The sequence below is a fragment of the Aphelocoma coerulescens genome, unplaced genomic scaffold, assembly GCF_041296385.1.
Source record: "Aphelocoma coerulescens isolate FSJ_1873_10779 unplaced genomic scaffold, UR_Acoe_1.0 HiC_scaffold_486, whole genome shotgun sequence".
NCBI classification, from domain to species: domain Eukaryota; kingdom Metazoa; phylum Chordata; class Aves; order Passeriformes; family Corvidae; genus Aphelocoma; species Aphelocoma coerulescens.
In genome coordinates this window covers 1-26,144 of record NW_027183830.1, presented here as the reverse complement: position 1 = coordinate 26,144, position 26,144 = coordinate 1, and the positions used below count along the sequence as shown (strand labels likewise).

General features: G+C 52.4%; 1 protein-coding gene across 1 annotated transcript; it reads left to right on the top strand.

The window, feature by feature from the left end:
* Positions 1-179: 179 nt before the first annotated feature.
* LOC138101804 (protein arginine N-methyltransferase 5-like) lies at positions 180-25,550 on the top strand (the record flags this gene model as incomplete). The annotated part of the gene is made up of 14 exons (XM_068999585.1): positions 180-294; positions 2,457-2,575; positions 4,360-4,445; positions 5,460-5,594; positions 6,701-6,807; positions 8,679-8,728; positions 12,198-12,361; positions 13,870-14,031; positions 16,261-16,338; positions 17,946-18,004; positions 20,127-20,249; positions 21,628-21,803; positions 23,401-23,510; positions 25,457-25,550. Coding segments are annotated over exons 1-14 (1,570 nt in total), but the record flags the coding sequence as incomplete, so codon positions are not given.
* Positions 25,551-26,144: the final 594 nt, after the last annotated feature.

The following is a 26,144-nucleotide window of genomic DNA, read 5'->3' as shown; positions in this document are numbered from 1 at the left end:
ATTCCCGCCTCCGCCGTGATTGACGCCTCTCCGCGCTCTCCTATTGGCTCCCCGTTCGCCGTAGGCGGGCGCAGCGCCTGCGTTTTGATTGACAGCGCAGATTCGCTCTCCTATTGGCCGCGCGGGAGGCGGGCTCGGCGCTGATTGGCCGCCGCCTCACGGAGGGGGCGGGAGCAGAAGCGCAGCGATGGCGGCGGGGCCGGGAGCGGCGGGCGCCGCTCGCGTCTCCTCAGGCCGCGACCTGAGCTGCGTCCCGGAGGTGGCGGGAGCGCTGGGGGCCGTGGCCAGGCAGGGGTGAGAGCGGGACCCCCCCAAAACCCCAAAAAAGATCCCAAAAATCCCATTCGGGAGCCTTAAAAACCTTCCTTGAAATTCCCCCCCCCCTCCACCCCCCTCGTGCGCCGGGGAGGGCCCAAACCGCCCGTGGGAGCCTCAAACCCTGTCCGGAATCTCCAAATCCCCTCAGGGATCCCCAAATCCCCTCAGGGATCTCCCAAATCCTCTCAGGGACCCCAAATCCCCTCAGGGATCCCCAAATCCCCTCAGGGATCGCCACATTCCTTATGGAATCCTCAGATCGCCTCAGGGATCTCCCAAATCCCTTCAGGGATCCCCCAAATCCTCTCAGGGACCCCAAATCCCCTCAGGGATCCCCCAAATCCCCTCAGGGATCGCCACATTCCTTATGGAATCCTCAGATCGCCTCAGGGATCCCCCAAATCCCTTCAGGGATCTCCCAAATCCTCTCAGGGACCCCAAATCCCCTCAGGGATCCCCCAAATCCCCTCAGGGATCGCCACATTCCCTATGGAATCCTCAGATCGCCTCAGGGATCTCCCAAATCCCTTCAGGGATCCCCCAAATCCTCTCAGGGACCCCAAATCCCCTCAGGGATCCCCCAAATCCCCTCAAGGATCACCAAATCCCCTCAGGGACCCCAAATCCTCTCAAGGATCCCCAAATCTCCTCAGGGATCCCCCAAATCCCCTCATGGATCTCCCAAATCCCCTCAGGGACCCCAAATCCTCTCAAGGATCCCCAAATCTCCTCAGGGATCCCCCAAATCCCCTCATGGATCGCCACATTCCTTCTGGAATTCCCAGATCCCCTCAGGGATCCCCCACATCCCCTCAGGGACCCCCAAATTCCTTCAGGGATCCCCAAAATCCCCCCCAAATTCCCCTAAATCCCCTCAGGGATCCCCAAATCCCCTCAGGGATCCCCCAAATCCCCCTCAAGGATCCCCAAATCCCCTCAGGGACCGCCAAATTCCTTCAGGGATCCCCAAAATCCCCCCCAAATTCCCCCAAATCCCCTCAGGATCCCCCAAATCCCCCTCAAGGATCCCCAAATCCCCTCAGGGACCCCCAAATTCCTTCAGTGATCCCCAAAATCCCCCCCCAAATTCCCCTAAATCCCCTCAGGGATCCCCAAATCCCCCTCAAGGATCCCCAAATCCCCTCAGGGACCCCCAAATTCCTTCAGGGATCCCCAAAATCCCCCCCAAATTCCCCTAAATCCCCTCAGGGATCCCCAAAAATCCCCTCAGGAATTCCCAAATCCCCCCAAATTCCCCCCAATCCCCTCAGGATCTCCCAAATTCCCTCAGGGACCCCAAATCCCCCCTCCCAGTTTGCTCCCAGTTTGTCCCAGTTCCCTCCCAGTCCATCCCCGTTTGTCCCAAACCCCTCCCCGTTTGTCCCAGTTTGTTGCCAGTTTGTTCCAGTTTGTCCCAGTCCCTCCCAATCCCCTCCCAGTCCCTCCCAATCCCCTCCCAGTCCCTCCCAGTATAACCCAGTCCCTCCCAGTCCCTCCCAGTTCCCTCCCAGTTTGTCCCAAACCCTTCCCAGTCCCTCCCAGTCCCTCCCAGTCCCTCCCAGTCCCTCCCAGTCCCTCCCAGTTCACTCCCAGTCCCTCCCAATCCCTCCCAGTTCCCTCCCAGTCCCTCCCAGTCCCTACCAGTTCCCTCCCAATCACCTTCTTGTCCCTCCCAGTTTGTCCCAGTTTGTCCCAGTTTGTCCCAGATTGTCCCAGATTGTCCCAGTTCCTCCCAGTCCCTCCCAGTCCCTCCCAGCCCCTCCCAATCCCTCCCCAGTCGCTCCCAGTTCCCTCCCAGTCCCTCCCAGTCCCTGCCAGTGCAAACCAGTCCAAACCAGTCCCCTCCCAGTATAAACCAGTCACTCCCAGTAACCTTCCAGTCCCTCCCAGTCCCTCCCAGTTGCCCCCCAGTCCCTCCCAGTCCCTCCCAGTACCCCCCCCAGTCGCTCCCAGTCCCTCCCAGCCCCTCCCAGCCCCTCCCAGTCCCCCCCCCAGTCCCTCCCAGTCCCCCCCAGTCCCTCCCAGTTGCCCCCCAGTCCCTCCCAGTCCCTCCCAGTCTATCCCAGTCCCTCCCAGCCCCTCCCAGTCCCCCGCCCCAGTCGCTCCCAGTGCCTCCCAGTCCATCCCAGTTTCCCCAGGTTCGATTTCCTCTGCATCCCGCTCTTCCACCCCCGGCACCGGCGCGAGTTCGGCCTGGAGCCGGCGCGGGACCGCCCGGGACCCCAGACCCGCTCGGACCTGGTGCTGGCCGGCAGAGGTCAGCGGCACTGGGAGCAACTGGGACAAACTGGGACAAACTGGGAGCGACTGGGACGAACTGGGAGGGGCTGGGAGGGGAGAAACGGCGAAAAAACGGCGGAAAAAGGGTTAAAAATGGAGGAGAAAGGGGGAAAAGTGGGGGTTTGGGGGGACTGGGATAAACTGGGAGGGACTGGGATAAACTGGGAGGGACTGGGATAAACTGGGAGGGACTGGGAGGGGATTGGGAGGGACTGGGACAAACTGGGAGGGACTGGGAGGGGACTGGGATAAACTGGGAGGGACTGGGAGGGGATTGGGAGGGGACTGGGATAAACTGGGAGGGACTGGGAGGGGACTGGGATAAACTGGGAGGGACTGGGATGGACTGGGAGGGACTGGGAGGGAACTGGGATAAACTGGGAGGGACTGGGAGGGGATTGGGAGGGACTGGGACAAACTGGGAGGGACTGGGAGGGGACTGGGATAAACTGGGAGGGACTGGGAGGGGATTGGGAGGGGACTGGGATAAACTGGGAGGGACTGGGACAAACTGAGAGGAACTGGGAGCAACTGGGAGGGAACTGGGAGGGAACTGGGACAAACTGGGAGGGATTGGGAGGGAACTGGGACAAACTGGGAGGGACTGGGACAAACTGGGAGGGACTGGGAGGGAACTGGGACAAACTGGGAGGGATTGGGAGGGAACTGGGACAAACTGGGAGGGACTGGGACAAACTGGGAGGGACTGGGAGGGGACTGGGATAAACTGGGAGGGGACTGGGACAAACTGGGATAAACTGGGAGGGAACTGGGACAAACTGGGAGGGACTGGGAGGGGATTGGGAGGGACTGGGACAAACTGGGAGGGACTGGGAGGGACTGGGACAAACTGGGAGGGGGGAAAATGGAGAAAAATGGAGGAGGAAGGGTTAAAATGGGGATTTGGGGTTACTGGTTTGGACTGGTTTGGACTGGTTTATACTGGTTTGGACTGGGAGGGGTGAAAGGGGATTGGGGGGATCTGGTTTGGGGTGAATTTGGGGCATTTTGGGGTCCCTGGTTGGATTTTGGGGTGAATTTGGGGCATTTTGGGGTGAATTTGGGGCATTTTGGGATGAATTTGGGGCATTTTGGGGTGAATTTGGGGCATTTTGAGGTCCCTGGGGTGGATTTTGGGGTGAATTTGGGGCATTTTGGGGTTCCTGAGTTGGATTTTGGGGTGAATTTGGGGCATTTTGGGGTTCCTGGTTGGATTTTGGGGGGAATTTGGGGCGTTTTGGGGTGAATTTGGGGCATTTTGGGGTTCCTGGTTGGATTTTGGGGCGAATTTGGGTTCCTGAGGTGGATTTTGGGGTGAATTTGGGGCATTTTGGGGTACCCGAGTTGGATTTTGGGGGGAATTTGGGGCATTTTGGGGTGAATTTGGGGCATTTTGAGGTCCCTGGGGTGGATTTTGGGGTGAATTTGGGGCATTTTGGGGTGAATTTGGGGCATTTTGGGGTGAATTTGGGGCATTTTGGGGTCCCTGGGGTGGATTTTGGGGTGAATTTGGGGCATTTCGGTGTCCCCGAGTTGGATTTTGGGGTGAATTTGGGGCATTTTGGGGTGAATTTGGGGCATTTTGGGCTCCCCGAGTTGGATTTTGGGGTGAATTTGGGTTCCTGAGGTGGATTTTGGGGTGAATTTGGGGTCCTTGAGTTGGATTTTGGGGTGAATTTGGGGCGTTTTGGGGTGAATTTGGGGCGTTTTGGGGTCCCCGAGTTGGATTTTGGGGTGAATTTGGGGCGTTTTGGGGCCCAGACTGGAACACCCTCATCGTGGGGAAGCTCTCGCCCTGGATCCGCCCGGATTCGCCCCTGGAGCACGTCCGGAGCAACTCCCAGAAAGTGAGCGCGGATTTGGGGCAATTTCCGGGCAATTTGGGCAATTTGGGGCATTTTGGGGCATTTTGGGGAATTTTTGGGGAATTTTTGGGTCCATCTGGGGGCAATTTTGGGGCATTTTTGGGAGTTTTTGGGTCCATTTTGGGGGAAAGTTTGGGGGGGTTTGGGTTCATTCAGAGGGATTTGGGGGAGGATTTGGGGGAATTTTGGGAATTTTGGGAATGTTTGGGATAAATTTGGGAATTCTGAGCTCCGGGAGCTGCATTTTGGGCAGATTTTGGGCTGAATTTGGGCGGATTTGGGGCAGAATTTAAGGTGGAATTCTGGGAATTTTGCCGGGTTCCGAGCGGGATTTTGGGGGGATTTTAGGGAATTTTGGGAATTCTGGGGTAATTTGGGGATAAATTTGGGAATTTTTGGGATAAATTTGGGAATTCCGGGCCCCAGGCCCTGCATTTTGGGCGGATTTTGGGCTGAATTTGGGCGGGTTTGGGGCTGAACTCTGCCAATTCCGCCGGGTTCCGAGCGGGGTTTTGGGGGAATTTTGGGGGAATTTTGGGGGGAATTTGGGGGGATTTTGGGGATTTTGGGAATTCCGAGGTAATTTTGGGATAATTTTGGGCTAAATTTGGGAATTCCGAGCTCCAGGCCCTGCATTTTGGGCGGATTTTGGGCTGAATTTGGGTGGATTTGGGGCAGAATTTAAGGCGGAGTTCTGGGAATTCCACTGAGTTCCAAGCAGGATTTTGGGGAAATTTTTGGGAATTCCGGGAATTTCGGGAATTTTGGGATAATTTTGGGCTAAATTTGGGAATTCTGAGCTCCAGGCCCTGCATTTTGGGCGGATTTTGGGCTGAATTTGGGCGGATTTGGGGCTGAACTCTGCCAATTCCGCCGGGTTCCGAGCGGGGTTTTGGGGGAATTTTGGGGGAATTTGGGGGGATTTTGGGGAATTTTGGGAATTCCGGGGTAATTTTGGGATAATTTTGGGCTAAATTTGGGAATTGTGGGCCCCAGGCCCTGCGGCAGGAGTTGGATTTCGGGGCCTACCTGGGCCTGGCCGCTCACCTGGTGCCCCTCAGGGGGGGGCACAACCCCAACCTGGCGCGGGGGCTCAGCGCCCACCTGCACTGCGGGCACCACTCCACACAGGTACTGGGAGGGACTGGGAGCGACTGGGAGGGACTGGGAGCGACTGGGAGGGACTGGGAGCGACTGGGAGGGGAAAAAACGGTGAAAAACGGGTGAAAAATGGAGGAGAAAGGGTTAAAAATGGGGATTTGGGGGGATTGGGAGGGACTGGGAGGGACTGGGAGGGACTGGGAGGGGACTGGGAGGGACTGGGAGGGAACTGGGAGGGACTGGGAGTGACTGGTTTGTGGTATTTCCTTACTGGTTTGTACTGGTTTGGGGCCTGGGGTTACTGCGAGAGACTGGGAGGGACTGGGATGAACTGGGAGGGGACTGGGAGGGACTGGGATGAACTGGGAGGGAACTGGGAGGGGACTGGGAGGGACTGGGAGGAACTGGGACGGCTCCAGGGGGTCACTGGGAGGTCCCCAGTCCCTTATTGGACCCTACTGGTTTGTACTGGTCTGTACTGCTTTATACTGGTCCCTACTGGTCCATACTGGTCTATACTGGTCCGTACTGCTCCTTACTGGTCCGTACTGGTCCGTACTGGCCCGTACTGGTTTATACTGGTCCATACTGGTCCATACTGGTCCGTACCGGTCCATACTGGTCCATACTGGTCCTTACCGGTCCGTACTGGTCCGTACTGGTCCTTACCAGTCCGTACTGGTTCGTACTGGTCCATACTGGTTTATACCAGTCCATACCGGTCTGTACTGATCCATACTGGTTTATACTGGTCCATACTGGTCCATACTGGTGCATACCGGTCCTTAATGGTCCATACTGGTTTATACCAGTCCATACCAGTCTGTATTGATCCATACTGGTTTATACTGGTCCATACTGGTCCATACCGGTCCTTAATGGTCCATACTGGTCCATACTGGTCCATACCAGTCCATACTGGTCCATACCGGTCCTTAATGGTCCATACTGGTCCATACTGGTCCATACTGGTTTATAGCGGTCTCTACTGGTCCATACTGGTCCATACCGGTCCTTAATGGTCCATACTGGTTTATACCGGTCCATACTGGTCCATACTGGTCCATACTGGTCCATACCGGTTTATACCGGTCCGTACCGGTCCGTACTGGTCCTTACTGGTCGGTACTGGGCAGTTCTGGGTGCAGGTGCCGCTGGTGGCGCCCGAGGACGGCCGCGATGACGTCATCGGCAACGAGGCCCCGCCCCCCGAGGGCGGCAACGAGGAGAGGACGTGGGAATGGTGCGAAAAAGGGCGATTTTGGGCAAAAATGGGGATTGGGGGGAAAAAGGGGATTTTGGGGGAAAAAGGGGGATTTTGGGCAAAAGGGGGATTTTGGGGGGAAAATGGGGATTTTGGGCAAAAAGGGGGATTGGGGGGAAAAAGGGGATTTTGGGGGGAAAAAGGGGATTTTGGGCAAAAAGGGGATTTTGGGGGAAAAAGGGGGATTTTGGGCAAAAAGGGGATTTTGGGGGAAAAAGGGGGATTTTGGGGGAAAATGGGGATTTTGGGCAAAAAGGGGGATTGGGGGGAAAAAGGGGATTTTGGGGGGAAAAAGGGGGATTTTGGGCAAAAAGGGGATTTTGGGGGGAAAAAGGGGATTTTGGGCAAAAAGGGGATTTTGGGGGGAAAAAGGGGATTTTGGGGGAAAAAGGGGGATTTTGGGCAAAAAGGGGATTTTGGGCAAAAAGGGGATTTTGGGTGAAAAAAGGGGGATTTTGGGCAAAAAGGGGATTGGGGGGAAAAAGGGGATTTTGGGGGAAAAAGGGGATTTTGGGGGGAAAAAGGGGGAATTTTGGGGGGAAAAAGGGGATTTTGGGCAAAAGGGGGATTTTGGGGTGAAAAAGGGGGATTTTGGGCAAAAAGGGGATTTTGGGGAAAAGGGGATTTTGGGGGGAAAAAGGGGGATTTTGGGCAAAGGGGGATTTTGGGGGGAAAAGGGGATTTTGGGCAAAAAGGGGATTTTGGGGGGAAAAGGGGGATTTTGGGCAAAAAGGGGATTTTTGGGCAAAAAGGGGATTTTGGGGGGAAAAAGGGGGATTTTGGGCAAAAGGGGGATTTTGGGCAAAAGTGGGGATTTTGGGGGAAACCAGGGAATTTGGGGGAAAAACGGGAAATTTGGGAGAAAAACAGGGATTTTGGGGCTAAAAATGGGGATTTTTGGAGGAAAATGGGGATTTTGGGCAAAAATGGGAAATTTGGGATAAAAAATGGGAAATTTGGGGGAAAAATGGGGATTTTTGGGGAAAAACTGGGGATTTTGGGGGGAATTTGGGAGATTCCGGGTTCTTGGGTGGATTATCGGCTCATTTTGGGTTGATTTTGGTGGATTTTGGGGTGAATCTGGGCCGTTTTGGGGTTCCTGGGTGGGTTTTGGCTCATTTTGGGTTGATTTGGGCAGATTTTGGGGTGATTTTGGGGTGATTTGGGGCCGATTTTTGGCCGTTTTGGGGTTCCTGGGTGGGTTTCGGCTCAGTTTGGGTTGATTTTGGCGGATTTTGGGTTGATTTGGGTTGATTTTGGGCTGATTTTGGGCTGATTTGGGGCCGTTTTGGGGTTCCTGGGTGGGTTTCGGCGGATTTTGGGTTGATTTTGGCGGATTTTGGGTTGATTTTGGCGGATTTTGGGTTGATTTGGGTTGATTTTGGGCTGATTTTGGGCTGATTTGGGGCCGTTTTGGGGTTCCTGGGTGGGTTTCGGCTCAGTTTGGGTTGATTTGGGCAGATTTTGGGTTGATTTGGGCTGATTTTGGGGTGAATTTGGGCCGTTTTGGGGTTCCTGGGTGGGTTTCGGCTCAGTTTGGGTTGATTTTGGCGGATTTTGGGTTGATTTGGGTTGATTTTGGGCTGATTTGGGGCCGTTTTGGGGTTCCTGGGTGGGTTTCGGCTCAGTTTGGGTTGATTTTGGTGGATTTTGGGTTGATTTGGGGCCATTTCAGGGTTCCTGGGTGGATTTTGGGCTGATTTTGGGCTGATTTGGGGCCATTCTGGGCTGATTTTTGGATGTTTTGGGGTTCCTGGGTGGGTTTTGGCTCAGTTTGGGTTGATTTGGGCAGATTTTGGGTTGATTTGGGCTGATTTTGGGGTGAATTTGGGCCGTTTTGGGTCCCGCAGGTGGCACAACTTCCGGACGCTGCTGGACTACAACAAACGCGTGGCGCTGGGTGAGGGGCGGGGCCGCGGGGGCGATTTGCATAAAGGGGCGGGGCCTCGACGTGGGATTTGCATAAAGGGGCGGGGCCTCGGGGCGATTTGCACGAAGGGGTTGGGCCTCAACGGGTGGGATTTGCATAAAGGGGCGGGGCATCGGGTGGGATTTGCATAAAGATGTGGGGCATTGAGTGGGATTTGCATAAAGGGGTGGGGCCTCAGGGCAGGATTTGCATAAAGGGGCAGGGCCTTGTGGTGATTTGCATAAAAGGGTGGGGCCTTGGGGCGGGATTTGCATAAAGGGGAGGGACCTTAAGGTGGGATTTGCATAAACGGGTGGGGCCTCAGGGCAATTTGCATAAAGGGGTGGGGCCTCAACGGGCGGGATTTGCATAAAAAAGTGAGGCCTTGGGGTGATTTGCATAAAGGGGCGGGGCCTCAAGGCGGGATTTGCATAAAGATGTGGGGCCTTGCCTGAAAATGTGTTCATTTGCATAAAGGGGTGGGGCTTCAGAGCAGGATTTGCATAAGGGGGTGGGGCCTCAGTGGGCGAGATTTGCATAAAGGGGCGGGGTTTGGGGTGGGATTTGCATAAAGGGGTGGGGCCTCGAGCGATTTGCATAGAAAGGTAGGGCCTAACCCCTATACTGGTTTGTACTGGTCTGAACTGGTTTGGAGCCACTCTAGTGCCTTATACTGGTCTGTAGTGGTTTGTACTGGTTCATACTGGTCCATACTGGTTTGTAGTGGTTTGTACTGGTTCCTACTGGGCTGAACTGGCAAAAATCCAGGTCCTAACTCACCCCTATACTGGTTTAAACTGGTTTGAACTGGTTTGGAGCCATTCTAGTGCCTTATACTGGTCTATAGTGGTTTATACTGGTCCATACTGGTTTATACTGGTTTGTATTGGTTTCTACTGGTTCCTACTGGGCTGATCTGGCAAAAATCCAGGTCTTAACTCACCCCTATACTGGTTTGGACTGGTTTGGAGCCATTCTAGTGCCTTATACTGGTCCATAGTGGTTTATACTGGCCTGTACTGGTTTCTACTGGTTCATACTGGTTTAAACTGGTTCATACGGGGCTGAACTGGCAAAAATCCAGGCCCTAACTCACCCCTATACTGGTTTGTACTGGTTGGAACTGGTTTGGAGCCATTCTAGTGCCTTATACTGGTTCATACTGGTCCATACTGGTCCATACTGGTTTATACTGGTCCGTACTGGTTTCCCGCAGCCCTGGAGCTGGGCCCGGACCTGCCGTCGGCGCCGGCGCTGGCGCGCTGGCTGGGGGAGCCGGGTTGTACTGGCTTGGACTGGTTTGAAGTGGTTTGGAGCCATTCTAGTGCCTTATACTGGTCCATAGTGGTTTATACTGGTTTATAGTGGTTTATACTGGTTTATACTGGTTTAAACTGGTTCATACTGGGCTGATCTGGCAGAAATCTAGGCCCTAACTTACCCCTATGCTGGTTTATACTGGTTTGAACTGGTTTGGAGCCATTCTAGTGCCTTATACTGCTCCGTACTGGTTTGTACTGGTCCATACTGGTCCATACTGGTTTATACTGGTCCGTACTGGTTTCCCGCAGCCCTGGAGCTGGGCCCGGACCTGCCGTCGGCGCCGGCGCTGGCGCGCTGGCTGGGGGAGCCGGGTTGTACTGGTTTGGACTGGTTTGAACTGGTTTAGAGCCATTCTAGTGCCTTATACAGCTCTGTACTGGTCCATACTGGTTTATAGTGGTTTATACTGGTTTATACTGGTTTAAACTGGTTCATACTGGGCTGATCTGGCAGAAATCTAGGCCCTAACTCACCCCTATGCTGGTTTATACTGGTTTGAACTGGTTTGGAGCCATTCTAGTGCCTTATACTGGTCCATAGTGGTTTATACTGGTTTATAGTGGTTTATAGTGGTTTATACTGGTTTAAACTGGTTCTTACTGGGGTCAACTGGCAGGAATCCAAGTCCTAACTCACCCCTATACTGGTTTGGACTGGTTTGAACTGGTTTGGAGCCATTCTAGTGCCTTACACTGCTCCGTACTGGTCCATACTGGTTTATAGTGGTTTATACTGGTTTATAGTGGTTTGTACTGGTTCATACTGGGCTGAACTGGCAGAAATCCACGTCCTAACTCACCCCTATACTGGTTTGATCTGGTTTGAACTGGTTTAGAGCCATTCTAGTGCCTTACACTGCTCTGTACTGGTCCATACTGGTCCATACTGGTTTATACTGGTCCGTACTGGTTTCCCGCAGCCCTGGAGCTGGGCCCGGACCTGCCGTCGGCGCTGGCGCTGGCGCGCTGGCTGGGGGAGCCGGGTTGTACTGGTTTGGACTGGTTTGAACTGGTTTGGAGCCATTCTAGTGCCTTACACTGCTCTGTACTGGTCCATACTGGTCCATACTGGTTTATACTGGTCCGTACTGGTTTCCCGCAGCCCTGGAGCTGGGCCTGGACCTGCCGTCGGCGCCGGCGCTGGCGCGCTGGCTGGGGGAGCCGGGTTGTACTGGTTTGAACTGGTTTGAACTGGTTTGGAGCCATTCTAGTGCCTTATACTGCTCCGTACTGGCTTGTACTGGTCCATACTGGTCCATACTGGTTTATAGTGGTTTGTACTGGTTTATAGTGGTTTGTACTGGTTCCTACTGGGCTGAACTGGCAAAAATCCAGGTCTTAACTCACCCCTATACTGGTTTGTACTGGTTTGAACTGGTTTGGAGCCATTCTAGTGCCTTATACTGCTCTGTACTGGCTTGTACTGGTCCATACTGGTTTGTACTGGTTCATACCGGTTTAAACTGGTTCCTACTGGTCTGAACTGGCAGAAATCCAGGTCCTAACTCACCCCTATACTGGTTTAAACTGGTTTGAACTGGTTTAGCGCCATTCTAGTGCCTTATACCGCTCTGTACTGGTTTGTACTGGTTTATAGTGGTTCATACTGGTCTGTACTGGTTTATAGTGGTTTGTAAGGGTTCCTACTGGTCTGTACTGGCAGAAATCCAGGCCCTAACTCACCCCTATACTGGTTTATACTGGTTTGAACTGGTTTGGAGCCATTCTAATGCCTTATACGGCTCCGTACTGGTCCATACTGGTTTATACTGGTCTGTACTGGTTTCCCGCAGCCCTGGAGCTGGGCCCGGACCTGCCGTCGGCGCCGGCGCTGGCGCGCTGGCTGGGGGAGCCAGGTTGTACTGGTTTGGACTGGTTTGAAGTGGTTTGGAGCCATTCTAGTGCCTTATACTGGTCCATAGTGGTTTGTACTGGTTTATAGTGGTTTATACTGGTTTATACTGGTTTAAACTGGTTCATACTGGGCTGATCTGGCAGAAATCTAGGCCCTAACTCACCCCTATGCTGGTTTATACTGGTTTGTACTGGTTTGGAGCCATTCTAATGCCTTATACGGCTCCGTACTGGTCCATACTGGTCCATACTGGTTTATACTGGTCCGTACTGGTTTCCCGCAGCCCTGGAGCTGGGCCCGGACCTGCCGTCGGCGCCGGCGCTGGCGCGCTGGCTGGGGGAGCCGGTGAGGGCGGCGCTGCTCCCCACCCGCCTCTTCCTCACCAACAAGAAGGGGTTCCCAGTGCTGGGCCGGGGGCACCAGCGGCTGCTGGGGCAGCTGCTCAAGGTACTGGGGCAAACTGGGACGAACTGGGAGGGACTGGGACACACTGGGAGGGAGCGGCGGGGGAAAAAACGGGGAAAAAACGGCAGAAAAAGGGTTAAAAATGGAGGAGAAAGGGGGAAAAATGGGATTTGGGGGGATTGGTTTGGACTGGGAGGGACTGGGACGGGATTGGGAGGGACTGGGGGGGAACTGGGAGGGACTGGGAGGGACTGGGAGGGGATTGGGAGGGGATTGGGAGGGAACTGGGAGGGGATTGGGAGGGACTGGGAGGGACTGGGAGGGACTGGGGGGGACTGGGAGGGACTGGGAGGTGATTGGGAGGGAACTGGGAGGGACTGGGAGGATCCGACACTGCTCCGTACTGGTTTATACTGGTTCCTATGTGTCCATACTGGTTTATAGTGGTTGATACTGGTCCGTACTGGTCCATACTGGTCTGTACTGGTTTCCCTGGTCCTGATGACCCCCTGGCCCATACTAGTCCATACCGGTCCATACTGGTCCATACTGGTTTGTATCAGTTTGTACTGGTCTATACTGGTCCATAGCAGGTTATACTGCTCTATAGTGCTCTATACTGGTCTGTACTGGTCCATACTGGTTTATACTGGTCCATACTGGTTTCCCCCGCAGCTGGACATGCAGATCATCCTGCAGGGCTGTCCCCGGCACGGCGGCCGCCTTGGTCCATACTGGTCCATACTGGTCCATAGCAGTTTATCCTGGTTTATCGTGGCTTATACTGGTCCGTACTGGTCCGTACTGGTCCATACTGGTTTATACTGGTCCGTACTGGTTTCCCCCGCAGCTGGACGTGCAGATCATCCTGCAGGGCTGTCCCCGGCACGGCGGCCGCCTTGGTCCATACTGGTCCATACTGGTCCATAGCAGTTTATCCTGGTTTATCGTGGCTTATACTGGTCCGTACTGGTCCGTACTGGTCCATACTGGTCTATACTGGTCCGTCCTGGTTTCCCCCGCAGCTGGACGTGCAGATCATCCTGCAGGGCTGTCCCCGGCACGGCGGCCGCCTTGGTCCATACTGGTCCATACTGGTCCATAGCAGTTTATCCTGGTTTATCGTGGCTTATACTGGTCCGTACTGGTCCGTACTGGTCCATACTGGTCTATACTGGTCCGTCCTGGTTTCCCCCGCAGCTGGACGTGCAGATCATCCTGCAGGGCTGTCCCCGGCACGGCGGCCGCCTTGGTCCATACTGGTCCATACTGGTCCATAGCAGTTTATCCTGGTTTATCGTGGCTTATACTGGTCCGTACTGGTCCGTACTGGTCCATACTGGTCTATACTGGTCCGTACTGGTTTCCCCCGCAGCTGGACGTGCAGATCATCCTGCAGGGCTGTCCCCGGCACGGCGGCCGCCTTGGTCCATACTGGTCCATACTGGTCCATAGCAGTTTATCCTGGTTTATCGTGGCTTATACTGGTCCGTACTGGTCCGTACTGGTCCATACTGGTTTATACTGGTCCGTACTGGTTTCCCCCGCAGCTGGACGTGCAGATCATCCTGCAGGGCTGTCCCCGGCACGGCGGCCGCCCGCTCTCGGCCTACCTGCAGTACCTGGAGCACCTGGGCCAGCACCGGCCCCCGCCCTCGGCCTACGAGCTCTACGCCCGCGGCTACGAGGACTACCTGCAGAGCCCGCTGCAGGTGGGCGGGGCCTGGCCGGGGGGGGGCGGGGCCTAAAGGGGCGGGGCTGGGGGGGCGAAATTTGGGTGAGAAACGGGCGAAAAATGGGTCAGAAATGGGCAAAAATGGGCAAAAGTAGGTCAGAATGGGGAAGGAAAGGGTTAAAATAAGGGGAAGGGGCGTGGCTTAGTGAGAAAGGGGCGGGGCTTAAATGGGAGGGGGCGGGGCCTAAAGGGGCGGGGCTTGGGGGCGAAATTTGGGTGAGAAACGGGCAAAAAATGGGTCAGAAATGGGCAAAAATGGGTAAAAATGGGGTAGGAAAGGGTTAAATTAAAGAGGAAGGGGGCGTGGCTTAGTGAGAAAGGGGCGGGGCTTAAATGGGAGGGGCGGGGCCTCACCTGGGAGGGGATTTTGGGGAAATTTGGGTCCAAAACGGGGCAAAAATGGGCAAAAATGAGGAATTTGGGATAAAAATGGGGCTTTTTGGGGGAAAAAAAGGGAAATTTGGGTGGAAAACTGGGGAAAATTTGGGGGAAAATGTGGGAATTTGGGGAAAAATTGAGAGTTTTGGGGAAAAATGAGGATTTTGGGGGGAAAAGGGGAAATTTGGGGAAAAATGGGGAATTTGGGGGGAAAAATGGGGAATTTTGGATAAATGGGGATTTGGGGGGGGGAATGAGGAAAATTTGGGGGGAAAAATTGGGCTAAGAAATGGGGATTTTGGTGGAAAAATGGGGATTTTGGGGTAGAAATGAGGATTTTGGGGAAAAAATGAGGATTTTGGTCAAAATCAGGGGTAAATGGGAATTTTGAGTGGGAAAAGGGGGAATTTTGGGGGAAAAATAGGAATGTTGGTCAAAACGGGGTGAAAAATGGGAATTTGGGGTAGAAATTGGGGAATTTTGGGTAGAAAATGGGGCATTTTGGGCGGGAAAAGTGGGAATTTTTTGGCGGGAAGAGCGGGGATTTTGGGTAGAAAACCAGGGATTTTGGGTGGAAAAGCGGGGATTCTGAGTGAGAAAAGTGGGAATTTTTTGGCGGGAAGAGTGGGGAATTTTGGCGGGAAAAACGGGGATTTTGGGTGGGAAAAGTGGGAATTTTGGGCGGGAAATGTGGGGAATTTTTGGGGGAAAAGCGGGGATTTTGGGTGGGAAAAGCGGGGATTTTTTGGCGGGAAAAACGGAAATTTTGAGTGAGAAAAGTGGGAATTTTGGGCGGGAAAAGCGGGAATTTTGGCGGGAGAAGTGGGATTTTGGGTAAAAAAGTAAGAATTTTGGGCGGGAAAAGCGGAAAATTCGGGCGGGAAAAGCAGCAATTTTGGGTGGGAAAAGCAGGAATTTTGGCAGGAAAAGCGGGGATTTGGGGCGGGAAAAGTGGGAATTTTGGGTAGAAAATTAAGAATTTTTTTGCGGGAAAAGCGGGGATTTTTTGGCAGGAAAAACGGGGATTTTGGGTGGGAAAAACGGGAATTTTGAGTGAGAAAAGTGGGAATTTTGGGCGGGAAATGTGGGGAATTTTTGGGGGAAAAGCGGGGATTTTGGGTGGGAAAAGTGGGAATTTCAGGTAGGAAATTGGGAATTTTTTGGCGGGAAGAGTGGGGATTTTGGCTGGAAAAGCTGGAATTTTTTTGCGGGAAAAGCGGGAATTTTGGGTGGAAAAGCGGGGATTTTGAGTGAGAAAAGTGGGAATTTTGGGCGGGAAAAGCGGGGAATTTTGGCGGGAAAGTGGGAATTTTGGGTAGAAAATGGGGAATTTTGGCAGAAAAGGGGGGATTTTTTGGGCGGGAAAAGCGGGGATTTTGGGTAGAAAAGCGGGGATTTTGGGCGGGAAGAAGCGGGAATTTTGAGTGAGAAAAGTGGGAATTTTGGGCAGGAAAAGCGGGAATTTGGGGTGGAAAAGCGGGGATTTTTTGGCGGGAAAAGGAGGAATTTTGGCGGGAGAAGCGGGGAATTTTGGCGGGAAAGTGGGAATTTTGGGTAGAAAATGGGGAATTTTGGCGGGAAAAGCGGGGATTTTGGGCGGGAAAAGCGGGAATTTGGGGTGGAAAAGCGGGGATTTTGGCGGGAAAAGCGGGAATTTTGGCGGGAAAAGCGGGGATTTTGGCAGGAAAAGCGGGAATTTTGGCAGGAAAAGCGGGAATTTTTTGGCGGGAAAAGCGGGAAATTTTTGGCGGGAAAAGCGGGGATGGGGGCGGGGCTTTGTGGGCGGGGCCGATTTGGGTGGAAACCCCGGGATTTTGGGGCCCGGCAGCCGCTGATGGACAACCTGGAGTCGCAGACGTACGAGGTGTTCGAGAAGGACCCCATCAAGTACTGCCAGTACCAGCAGGTGCCCTCATTTGCATCTCATTTCCATCTCATTTCCGTCTCATTCCCGTCCCCTCCGCGCCTCCCGCGGGCCCGTTTGCATCTCGTTTGCATCTCATTTGCATGCCGCCTTCCTCGTTCCAGTAGCGCCGGTCGCTTTTCTCGCTAACCCCGGCGTGCAGCTAATTTGCATATCGCCTGCATCTAATTTGCATCTGATTTGCATCTCATTTCCACCCCCTTCGCATCTCCCACGGCATCCGCGCCTCCCGCTGGTCCATTTGCATCTCGTTTGCATCTCATTTGCATGCCGCCTCGCTCGTTCCGGTAGCGCCAGTCATTTCTTTCGCTGACTAACCCCGGCGTGCAGCTAATTTGCATATTGCCAGCATCTTATTTGCATCTCATTTCCGCCCCCTTCGCATCTCCCACGGCATCCGCGCCTCCCGCTGGTCCATTTGCATCTCGTTTGCATCTCATTTGCATGCCGCCTTCCTCGTTCCTGTAGCGCCGGTCGCTTTTCTCGCTGACTAACCCCGGCGTGCAGCTAATTTGCATATTGCCTGCATCTAATTTGCATCCTATTTGCATCTCATTTCCGCCCCCTTCGCATCTCCCACGGCATCCACGTCTCCTGCAGGCTCATTTGCATCTCATTTGCATGCCGCCTCGTTTTGGTAGCGCCGGTCGCTTTTCTCGCTGATTGACCCCGGCGTGGAGCTGATTTGCATCTCATTTGCATGTCACGGAAGACATTCAGATTGGCCGCTGGGTTTAACGCCCCCCCCCCCCGGCTGATTTGCATCTCATTTGCGTATCGCCGTGGTCATTTGCATATCAGCCTCATTCGCATAGTCTTCCTCGAATTGGAGCCGGGTTTAAGCCCTTTTGAAGGAGATTTGCATCTCATTTGCATATCCCAGCTCATTTGCATAGCCCAGTCCTGCTTTCCCGCTGGTTTCAACGCCTCTTGGCGGTGATTTGCATCTCATTTGCATATCACACGCCCATTTGCTTAGCCGTGTCGAATGGCCGTCGTTCAACCAGCTGATCTGCATATTCAGGGCGATGATTTGCATGGCCACGCCCTCCGTGCGTTAATATCCGCCACTCCTCCTCTCATTTGCATAAGCTGGGCAGTGATTTGCATAGCAGTTGCACTCATTTACATATAAGCAATCCTAACGGCGATCCCATCACCCCGATTTGCATCACAATGCCCTCATTTGCATGCAGCAGCCTCATTTACATGGGCGTGGCCTTAATTTGCATAGGGATTAGCGCAATTTGCATATTCTCGCCACTCGTTTGTGGCCAATTAAGCAGCTTGTAGCTTCATTTGCATGTACACGCTTCTCATTTGCATGAAGCAGCCCTAATTTGCATAAAGAAGGGCAGCATTTGCATAGGCGCGCTCGTCATTTGTTGGCGGGCGTTTCTAATTTGCATAACCACGCCCCTAATTAGCATAACCAGACACATCGGTGCCTGCTGGCGCCTCATTTGCATATGCAATTGAGGCCACGCCCCTCATTTACATTGCTGGCGTGGATGGGGGGGCGGGACAGCGGCACAATCAGCATGGCCACGCCCCTCATTTGCATACATTTGCATATCCCCCCCCCCCAGGCCATCTTCCGGTGCCTCCAGGATCGGGTCCCCGAGGGGCAGCGCGAGACCAACGTCCAGTGAGTGCCCAAAATCGCCCGAATTCGCCCCAAAATCGGCCCCAGATCCCCTCCGAACCCCCAAAATTCCCAAAATTCCCCGAATTCCCCAAATTCCGCCCCAAAATCCCCCCAAAACTGCCCCGAAATCCGCCCCAAAATGGCCCAAAAAGCCACAAATTCCCCCCAAAATCGGCCACAAAATCCTCAAATCTGCACCAAAATCGCCCAAATTCGCCCCAAAATCGGCCCCAGATCGGCTCAGAATTCCTCAAATTCCCAAAATTCCCCAAATTCCCAAAATTCCACCCCAAATTCCCCAAAATCTGCCCCAAAATGGCCCAAAAAGCCCCAAATTCCCCCCAAAATCGGCCACGAAATCCTCGAATCTGCCCCAAAATCGCCCAAATTCGCCCCAAAATCGGCCCCAGATCGGCTCAGAATTCCTCAAATTCCCAAAATTCCCCAAATTCCCAAAATTCCACCCCAAATTCCCCAAAATCCGCCCCAAAATGCCCAAAAAGCCCCAAATTCCCCCCAAAATCGGCCACAAAATCCTCAAATCTGCCCCAAAATCGCCCAAATTCGCCCCAAAATCGGCCCCAGATCGGCTCAGAATTCCCAAAATTCCCGAATTCCCAGAATTCTACCCCAAATTCCCCAAAATCTGCCCCAAAATGGCCCAAAAAGCCCCAAATTCCCCCCAAAATTCGCCCCGAAATCCTCAAATCTGCCCCAAAATCGCCCAAATTTGCCCCAAAATTGGCCCCAGATCAGCTCGGAATCCCCAAAATTCCCCAAAATCCCAAAATCCCCAAAATTCTGCCCCAAAAATCCCAAAAACTGCCCCAAAATCCACCCCGAAATGGCCCAAACTCCTCAAATTCCCAAATTTTGGGCTCCTGACCCTTTTTTGGGGCTGATTTTGGGGTTTTTGGGGTGATTTTGGGCGTTTTGGGGTTCCTGACCCCATTTTTGGGGCTGATTTTGGGTGATTTTGAGTGATTTTGGGTGATTTTGGGCTGATTTTGGGGTTTCTGGGGTGGTTTTGGGGTGATTTTGGGGTGATTTTGGGGTGATTTGGGGTGATTTTGGGGGTTTTTGGGGTTCCTGCCCCCATTTTTGGGGCTGATTTGGGGTTTTTGGGTGCCCCCAGGGTGGTGATGGTGCTGGGCGCCGGCCGGGGCTGATTTTGGGCTGATTTTGGGGTTTCTGGGGTGGTTTTGGGGTGATTTTGGGGGTTTTTGGGGTGATTTTGGGGTGATTTTGGGGGTTTTTGGGGTTCCTGCCCCCATTTTTGGGGCTGATTTTGGGGTTTCTGGGGTGATTTTGGGGGTTTTTGGGGTGATTTTGGGGTGATTTTGGGGGTTTTTGGGGTTCCTGCCCCCATTTTTGGGCTGATTTTGGATAATTTTGGTGCCCCCAGGGTGGTGATGGTGCTGGGCGCCGGCTGGGGCTGATTTTGGGGTGATTTTGGGCTGATTTTGGGTTTATTTTGGGTGATTTTGGGGTTTCTGGGGTGGTTTTGGGGTGATTTTGGGGGTTTTTGGGGTTCCTGCCCCCATTTTTGGGCTGATTTGGGGTTTTTTGGGTGCCCCCAGGGTGGTGATGGTGCTGGGCGCCGGCCGGGGCTGATTTTGGGGTGATTTTGGGTGATTTTGGGGTGATTTTGGGGCTGATTTTGGGGTTTCTGGGGTGATTTTGGGGGTTTTTGGGGTTCCTGCCCCCATTTTGGGGCTGATTTTGGGGTTTCTGGGGTGATTTTGGGGTGATTTTGGGGCTGATTTTGGGGTTTCTGGGGTGATTTTGGGGGTTTTTGGGGTTCCTGCCCCCATTTTTGGGCTGATTTGGGGTTTTTTGGGTGCCCCCAGGGTGGTGATGGTGCTGGGCGCCGGCCGGGGCTGATTTTGGGGTGATTTTGGGTGATTTTGGGGTGATTTTGGGGCTGATTTTGGGGTTTCTGGGGTGATTTTGGGGGTTTTTGGGGTTCCTGCCCCCATTTTGGGGCTGATTTTGGGGTTTCTGGGGTGATTTTGGGGTGATTTTGGGGCTGATTTTGGGGTTTCTGGGGTGGTTTTGGGGTGGTTTTGGGGTTCCTGCCCCCATTTTTGGGGCTGATTTGGGGTTTTTTGGGTGCCCCCAGGGTGGTGATGGTGCTGGGCGCCGGCCGGGGGCCGCTGGTGGCCGCGGTGCTCAGGGCCGCTCGCCAGGCCGGGGCCCGGGTCCGGCTCTACGCCGTCGAGAAGAACCCCAACGCCGTGGTCACGTGAGCGGGGGCGGGGCCGGGCCCCTCGGGATCGATAGGGATCAATAGGGGTCGATAGGGGCCGATAGGGATCGATAGGGGCCGATAGGGGCCGATAGGGATCGATAGAGATTGATAGGGATCAATAGAGATCAATAGGGATGGATAGAGATTGATAGGGATCGATAGGGGCCGATAGGGGGCGATAGGGGGCGATAGGGGCCGATAGGGATCGATAGGGATCAATAGGGACAGATAGGAATTGATAGGGATCAGTAGGGATTAATAGGGATTGATAGGGGTCAATAGGGATCAATAGGGATGGATAGGAATTGATCGGGATCAATAGGGATTGATAGGGATCAATAGGGATCGATAGAGATTGATAATGATCAATAGAGATCAATAGGGATCGATAGAGATTGATAGGGATCGATAGGGAGCGATAGGGATCGATAGGGAGCGATAGGGATTGATAGGGATCAATAGGGATTGATAGGGATCGATAGACATTGATAGGGATCAACAGAGATCGATAGGGAGCGATAGCACCAATAGGGATCAATAGGGATCGATGGAGATTGATCGGGATCGATCGGGATCGATAGACATCAATAGGGATCAATAGGGGTCAATAGGGATCGATAGGGATGGATACAGATCAATAGAGATCGATAGGAATCGATAGCGATCAATAGGGATCAGTAGGGGTCCATAGGGATCGATAGGGGTCAATAGGGATCGATAGAGATTGATAATGATCAATAGAGATCAATAGGGATCGATAGAGATCAATAGGGATTGATAGGGATTGATAGGGATCAATAAGGATCGATAGGGATCGATCAGGGCGGGAATTAAAGACCGTTAGCGAACCGATTAATGCTAATTAATGCTAATTAAGGCTAATTAATGTTAATTAAGGCTGGAAAGCCACCAGGGGGAGGTCCCGGGAGGGTTATTGGTCACCGGGGTTTTATTGATCCCTTATCGGAATCGATCAGGGTGGGAATTAAAAGCTATTAATGAACCAATTAACGCTAATTAAGGCTAACTAAGGCTAATTAGGGCTAATTAAGGCTGGAAAACCACCATGGGGAGGTCCCGGGAGGGTTATTGATCCCGGGTGTTTTATTGATCCCTTATCGGAATCGATCAGGGTGGGAATTAAAAGCTATTAATGAACTAATCAATGCTAATTAAGGCTAGTAAAGGCTAATTAAGGCTAATTAGGGCTAATTAAGGAGGGAAAGCCACCAGGGGGAGGTCCCGGGAGGGTTATTGATCAGTGGGGTTTTATCGATCCCTTATTGGAATCGATCAGGGCGGGAATTAAAGACCATTAACGAGCCGATTAAGGCTAATTTAAGCTAATTAAGGCTAATTAACGCTAATGAAGGCTGGAGAACTGCCAGTGGGAGGAGTGGGGCTCGCAGGTGTCGGTGGTGTCGCGGGACATGCGGGGCTGGGCGGCGCCGGAGCCGGCGGACCTGGTGGTGTCGGAGCTGCTGGGCTCCTTCGGGGACAACGAGCTGTCCCCAGAGTGCCTGGACGGGGCCAGGGGCTGCCTCAAGGGTGAGAGCGAGGGCAGAAACGGGGAGAAAACGGGCGAAAACGGGCAAAAACGGGGCAAAAATGAGCGAAAACGGGGAAAAAAACGGGGGGAAAATGGGGGGAAGGGCGGGGGAAAATCGGCACAAAAGCGGGGGGGAAATGGGGAAATTGAAGGGGAAATGGGGGGAAAGGGTGGGGGAAGGGAGAAGGAAAAGGGGGGAGTGGGGAAAAAAATCGGGGAAAAAAGAGGGAAAAAATTGGGTGGAAAATGGGGAAAAAATGGGGAAAATGGGGAAAAATGGGGGATGAATTTGGGGGAAAAAAAGGGAAATTTGGCACAAAAGTGGGGGAAAAATGGGAAAATTTTAGGGGAAAAGGGGGGAAAGGGTGGGGGAAGGGAGAAGGAAAAGTGGGGAGTGGGGAAAAAAATCTGGGAAAAAAGCGGGAAAAAATTGGGGAGAAAAATTGGGAAAAATGGGGAAAAAATGGGGGAAGGAATGGGGGAATGAATTTGGGGGAAAAAAAGGGAAATTTGGCACAAAAGTGGGGGAAAAATGGAAAATTTTTTGGGAAATGGGGGGAAAGGGTGGGGGAAGGGAGAAGGAAAAGGGGGGAGTGGGGAAAAGAATTTGGGAAAAAAGAGGGAAAAAATTGGGGAGAAAAATTGGGAAAAAATGGGGAAAAAAGGGGAAATGGGGATTTTGGGTGGAAAAATGGGAATTTTGGGTATAAAAAAGGGAAATTTGGGGGTAAAAAGGGGATTTTGGGTGGAAAAAAGGGGATTTTGGGGGTAAAAAAAGGGGGTTTTGGGGTGAAAAACTGCAGTTTTGGGTGGAAAAAAGGGGATTTTGGGTGGAAAAAGGGGATTTTTGGTCAAAAAAAAGGGATTTTGGGTTGAAAAAGGGGCATTTTGGGTGAAAAAAAGGGGATTTGGGGACAGAAAAAGGGAAATTTGGGTGAAAAAAGGGATTTTGGGTGGAAAAAAGAAGATTTTGGGTAGAAAAAGGGGATTTAGGGTGGAAAAAAGGGGATTTTGGGTGGAAAAAAGGGGATTTTGGGTGGGAAAAAGGGAATTTTGGGTAGAAAAAGGGGATTTTGGGTCAAAAAAAAGGGATTTGGGTGGAAAAAAGGGATTTTGGGTCAGAAAAGGAGGATTTTGGGCGAAAAAAGGGGATTTTAGGTGGAAAAAAGGGGATTTTGGGTGGAATAAAAGGAATTTTGGGTGGAAAAAAGGGAATTTTAGGTGGAAAAAAGGGGATTTTGGGTTGAAAAAGGAAATTTTGGGTGGAAAAAAGGGCATTTTGGGTCAGGAAAAGAGGATTTTGGGTGGAAAAAAGGGAATTTTAGGTGGAAAAAAGGGGATTTTGGGTTGAAAAAGGGAATTTTGGGTGGAAAAAGGGGATTTTGGGTCAGGAAAAGAGGATTTTGGGCGAAAAAAGGGGGTTTTAGGTGGAAAAAAGGGCATTTTGGGTCAGGAAAAGAGGATTTTGGGTAGAAAAAGGGAATTTTGGGTGGAAAAAAGGGGCTTTTGGGGCCAGGAAAGGCCGCGGGGATCTCGGGGGGGTCTCCCTGGTCGCCTTCCCGGCCCCGATTTTGGGGTTTTTGGCCCCAAACGCAGCGGACGGGGTGTCCATCCCCCAATCCTACACCTCCTTCCTGGCGCCCGTGTCCTCCTCGAAGCTCTACAACGAGGTCCGGGGCTGCCGCGAGCACGACCGGCACCCCGAGGTTTGGGGCGAAAAAGGGCGATTTTGGGCAAAACGGGCAGGGGAGGGGGGAAAAAGGGGGGGGAAATGGGGGGGAATGGGGGGGAAATGGGGGGAAATGGGGGGGAAATGGGGGAATTGGGGGGGATGGGGAATTTGGGGGGAAAGGGGGAAAAGGGGCAATTTGGGGGGAAAATTTGGGGGGAAATTTGGGGGGAAATGGGGAAAATTGGGGGGAAATTTGGGGGAAAGTGGGGGAAAAAGGGGGAAATTTGGGGGGAAAATTGGGAAAATTTGGGGGGAAATGGGGGAAAATTTGGGGGGAAATGGGGGAAAATTGGGGAGGAAATGGGAAAATTGGGGGGAAATTTGGGGGAGAATTGGGGGGAAATTTGGGGGGAAAAGGGGGAAAAAGGGGGAATTTGGGGGGGAAATTTGGGGGGAATTGGGGAAAATTGGGGGGAAAAAGGGGGAAAAGGGAAATTGGGGGGAAATTTGGGGGGAAAATTGGGAAAATTTGGGGGGAAATGGGGGGAAATGGGGGAAAATTGGGGAGGAAATGGGAAAATTGGGGGGGAAATTGGGGGGAAGTGGGGGAAAAAGGGGGAAATTTGGGGAGAAAATTGGGGAAAAATTGGGAAAATTTGGGGGGAAATTGGGGGGAAATTTGGGGGAATTTGGGGGAAAATGGGAAAATAGGGGGGAATTCAGGGAAAATTTGGGGAGAAATGGGGGAAAAGGGAAAAAGGGGAAATTCTGGGGGAAAATGGGAGAAAAGGGGGGAAATTTGGGGGAAAAAAGAGGGAAATCTGGGGGGAAAGGGGGAAATTTGGGGAGAAATGGGGGGAAAAAAGGGGAAAATGGGGGAAAAGGGGAAATTTGGGGGGAAAAAGAGGGAAATTTGGGGCGAAAGGGGGAAAAAAGGGGGATGTTTGGGGGGAAGGGGGGAAAAAAGGGGAAAATTGGGGGGAAAGGGAAATTTGGGGTTAAAATTAGGAAAAAACAGAAGAATTGAGGGAAATTTGGGCCTAAAATGGGGAAATTTGGGGCTAAAATGGGGAAATTTCGGGCTGAAATGGGGAAATTTGGGGTTAAAATGGGGAAATTTGGGGTTAAAATGGGGAAATTTGGGGCTGAAATGGGGAAAATTGGGGTTAAAATGGGGAAATTTGGGGTTAAAATGGGGAAAATTGGGGCAGAAATGGGCAAATTTGGGGCTAAAATGAGGAAATTTGGGGGGAAATGGGGAAATTTTGGGCTGAAATGGGGAAATTTGGGGTTAAAATGGGGAAATTTGGGGGGAAATGGGGAAATTTGGGGCTGAAATGGGGAAATTTGGGGTTAAAATGGGGAAATTTGGGGCTAAAATGGGGAAATTTGGGGCTGAAATGTGGAAATTTGGGGCTGAAATGGGGAAAATTTGGGTTAAAATGGGGAAATTTGGGGCTAAAATGGGGAAATTTGGGGCTAAAATGGGGAAATTTGGGGCTGAAATGGGGAAATTTGGGGTTAAAATGGGGAAATTTGGGGGGAAATGGGGAAATTTGGGGCTGAAATGGGGAAATTTGGGGTTAAAATGGGGAAATTTGGGGCTAAAATGGGGAAATTTGGGGCTGAAATGTGGAAATTTGGGGCTGAAATGGGGAAAATTTGGGTTAAAATGGGGAAATTTGGGGCTGAAATGGGGAAATTTGGGGTTAAAATGGGGAAATTTGGGGGGAAATGGGGAAATTTGGGGCTGAAATGGGGAAATTTGGGGCTAAAATGGGGAAATTTGGGGTTAAAATGGGGAAATTTGGGGGGAAATGGGGAAATTTGGGGCTGAAATGGGGAAATTTGGGGCTGAAATGGGGAAATTTGGGGCTGAAATGTGGAAATTTTTGGGGAAAATGGAAGAATGGGGGGAAATGGGGGTTTGAAGGAGGAAAATGGGGGGAAATTTGGGGGAAATTTGGGGGAATTTTGCAGGCCCAGTTCGAGACCCCGTACGTGGTGCGGCTGCACAACTTCCACCAGGTGGCGCCACCCCAGCCCTGCTTCACCTTCGAGCACCCAAATCCAGGTGCGGAAAGTTCCGGAAAAATCCCCCCGAAAGCTGGGAAAAACCCTGGGAAAAATCCGGGGAAATGCACCCCAAATCGCGGGGAAAAAAACGCCGAAAATCGGCCGGAAATCGGCCAAAAATTCGGGGGGAAAAAGCCCAAAATCCCAGGAAAAAAAAACCCAAAAATTCTGCTAAAAATTCGGGGGGAAAAACCCAAAATCCCAGGGAAAAAGCCCCAAAAATTCTGCTAAAAATTTGGGGGGAAAAAGCCCAAAATGCCAGGAAAAAACCCTAAAAATTCTGTAAAAAATCCACCCAAAATCCCAGGGAAAAAACCGCCAAAAATCCGCCAAAAATTTGGGGGGAAAAACCCCAAAATCCCAGGAAAAAAACCCCAAAAATTTGGGGGGAAAAAGCCCAAAATGCCAGGAAAAAGACACAAAAATTTGGCGGAAAATCCGCCAAAAATCTGGGGGGAAAACACCAAAATCCCGGGAAAGAATTGCAAAAATTCTGTAAAAAATCCACCCAAAATCGCAGGGAAAAAACCGCAAAAAATCGGCCGAAAATTGGCCAAAAATTCGGGGGGAAAAAGCCCAAAATGCCAGGAAA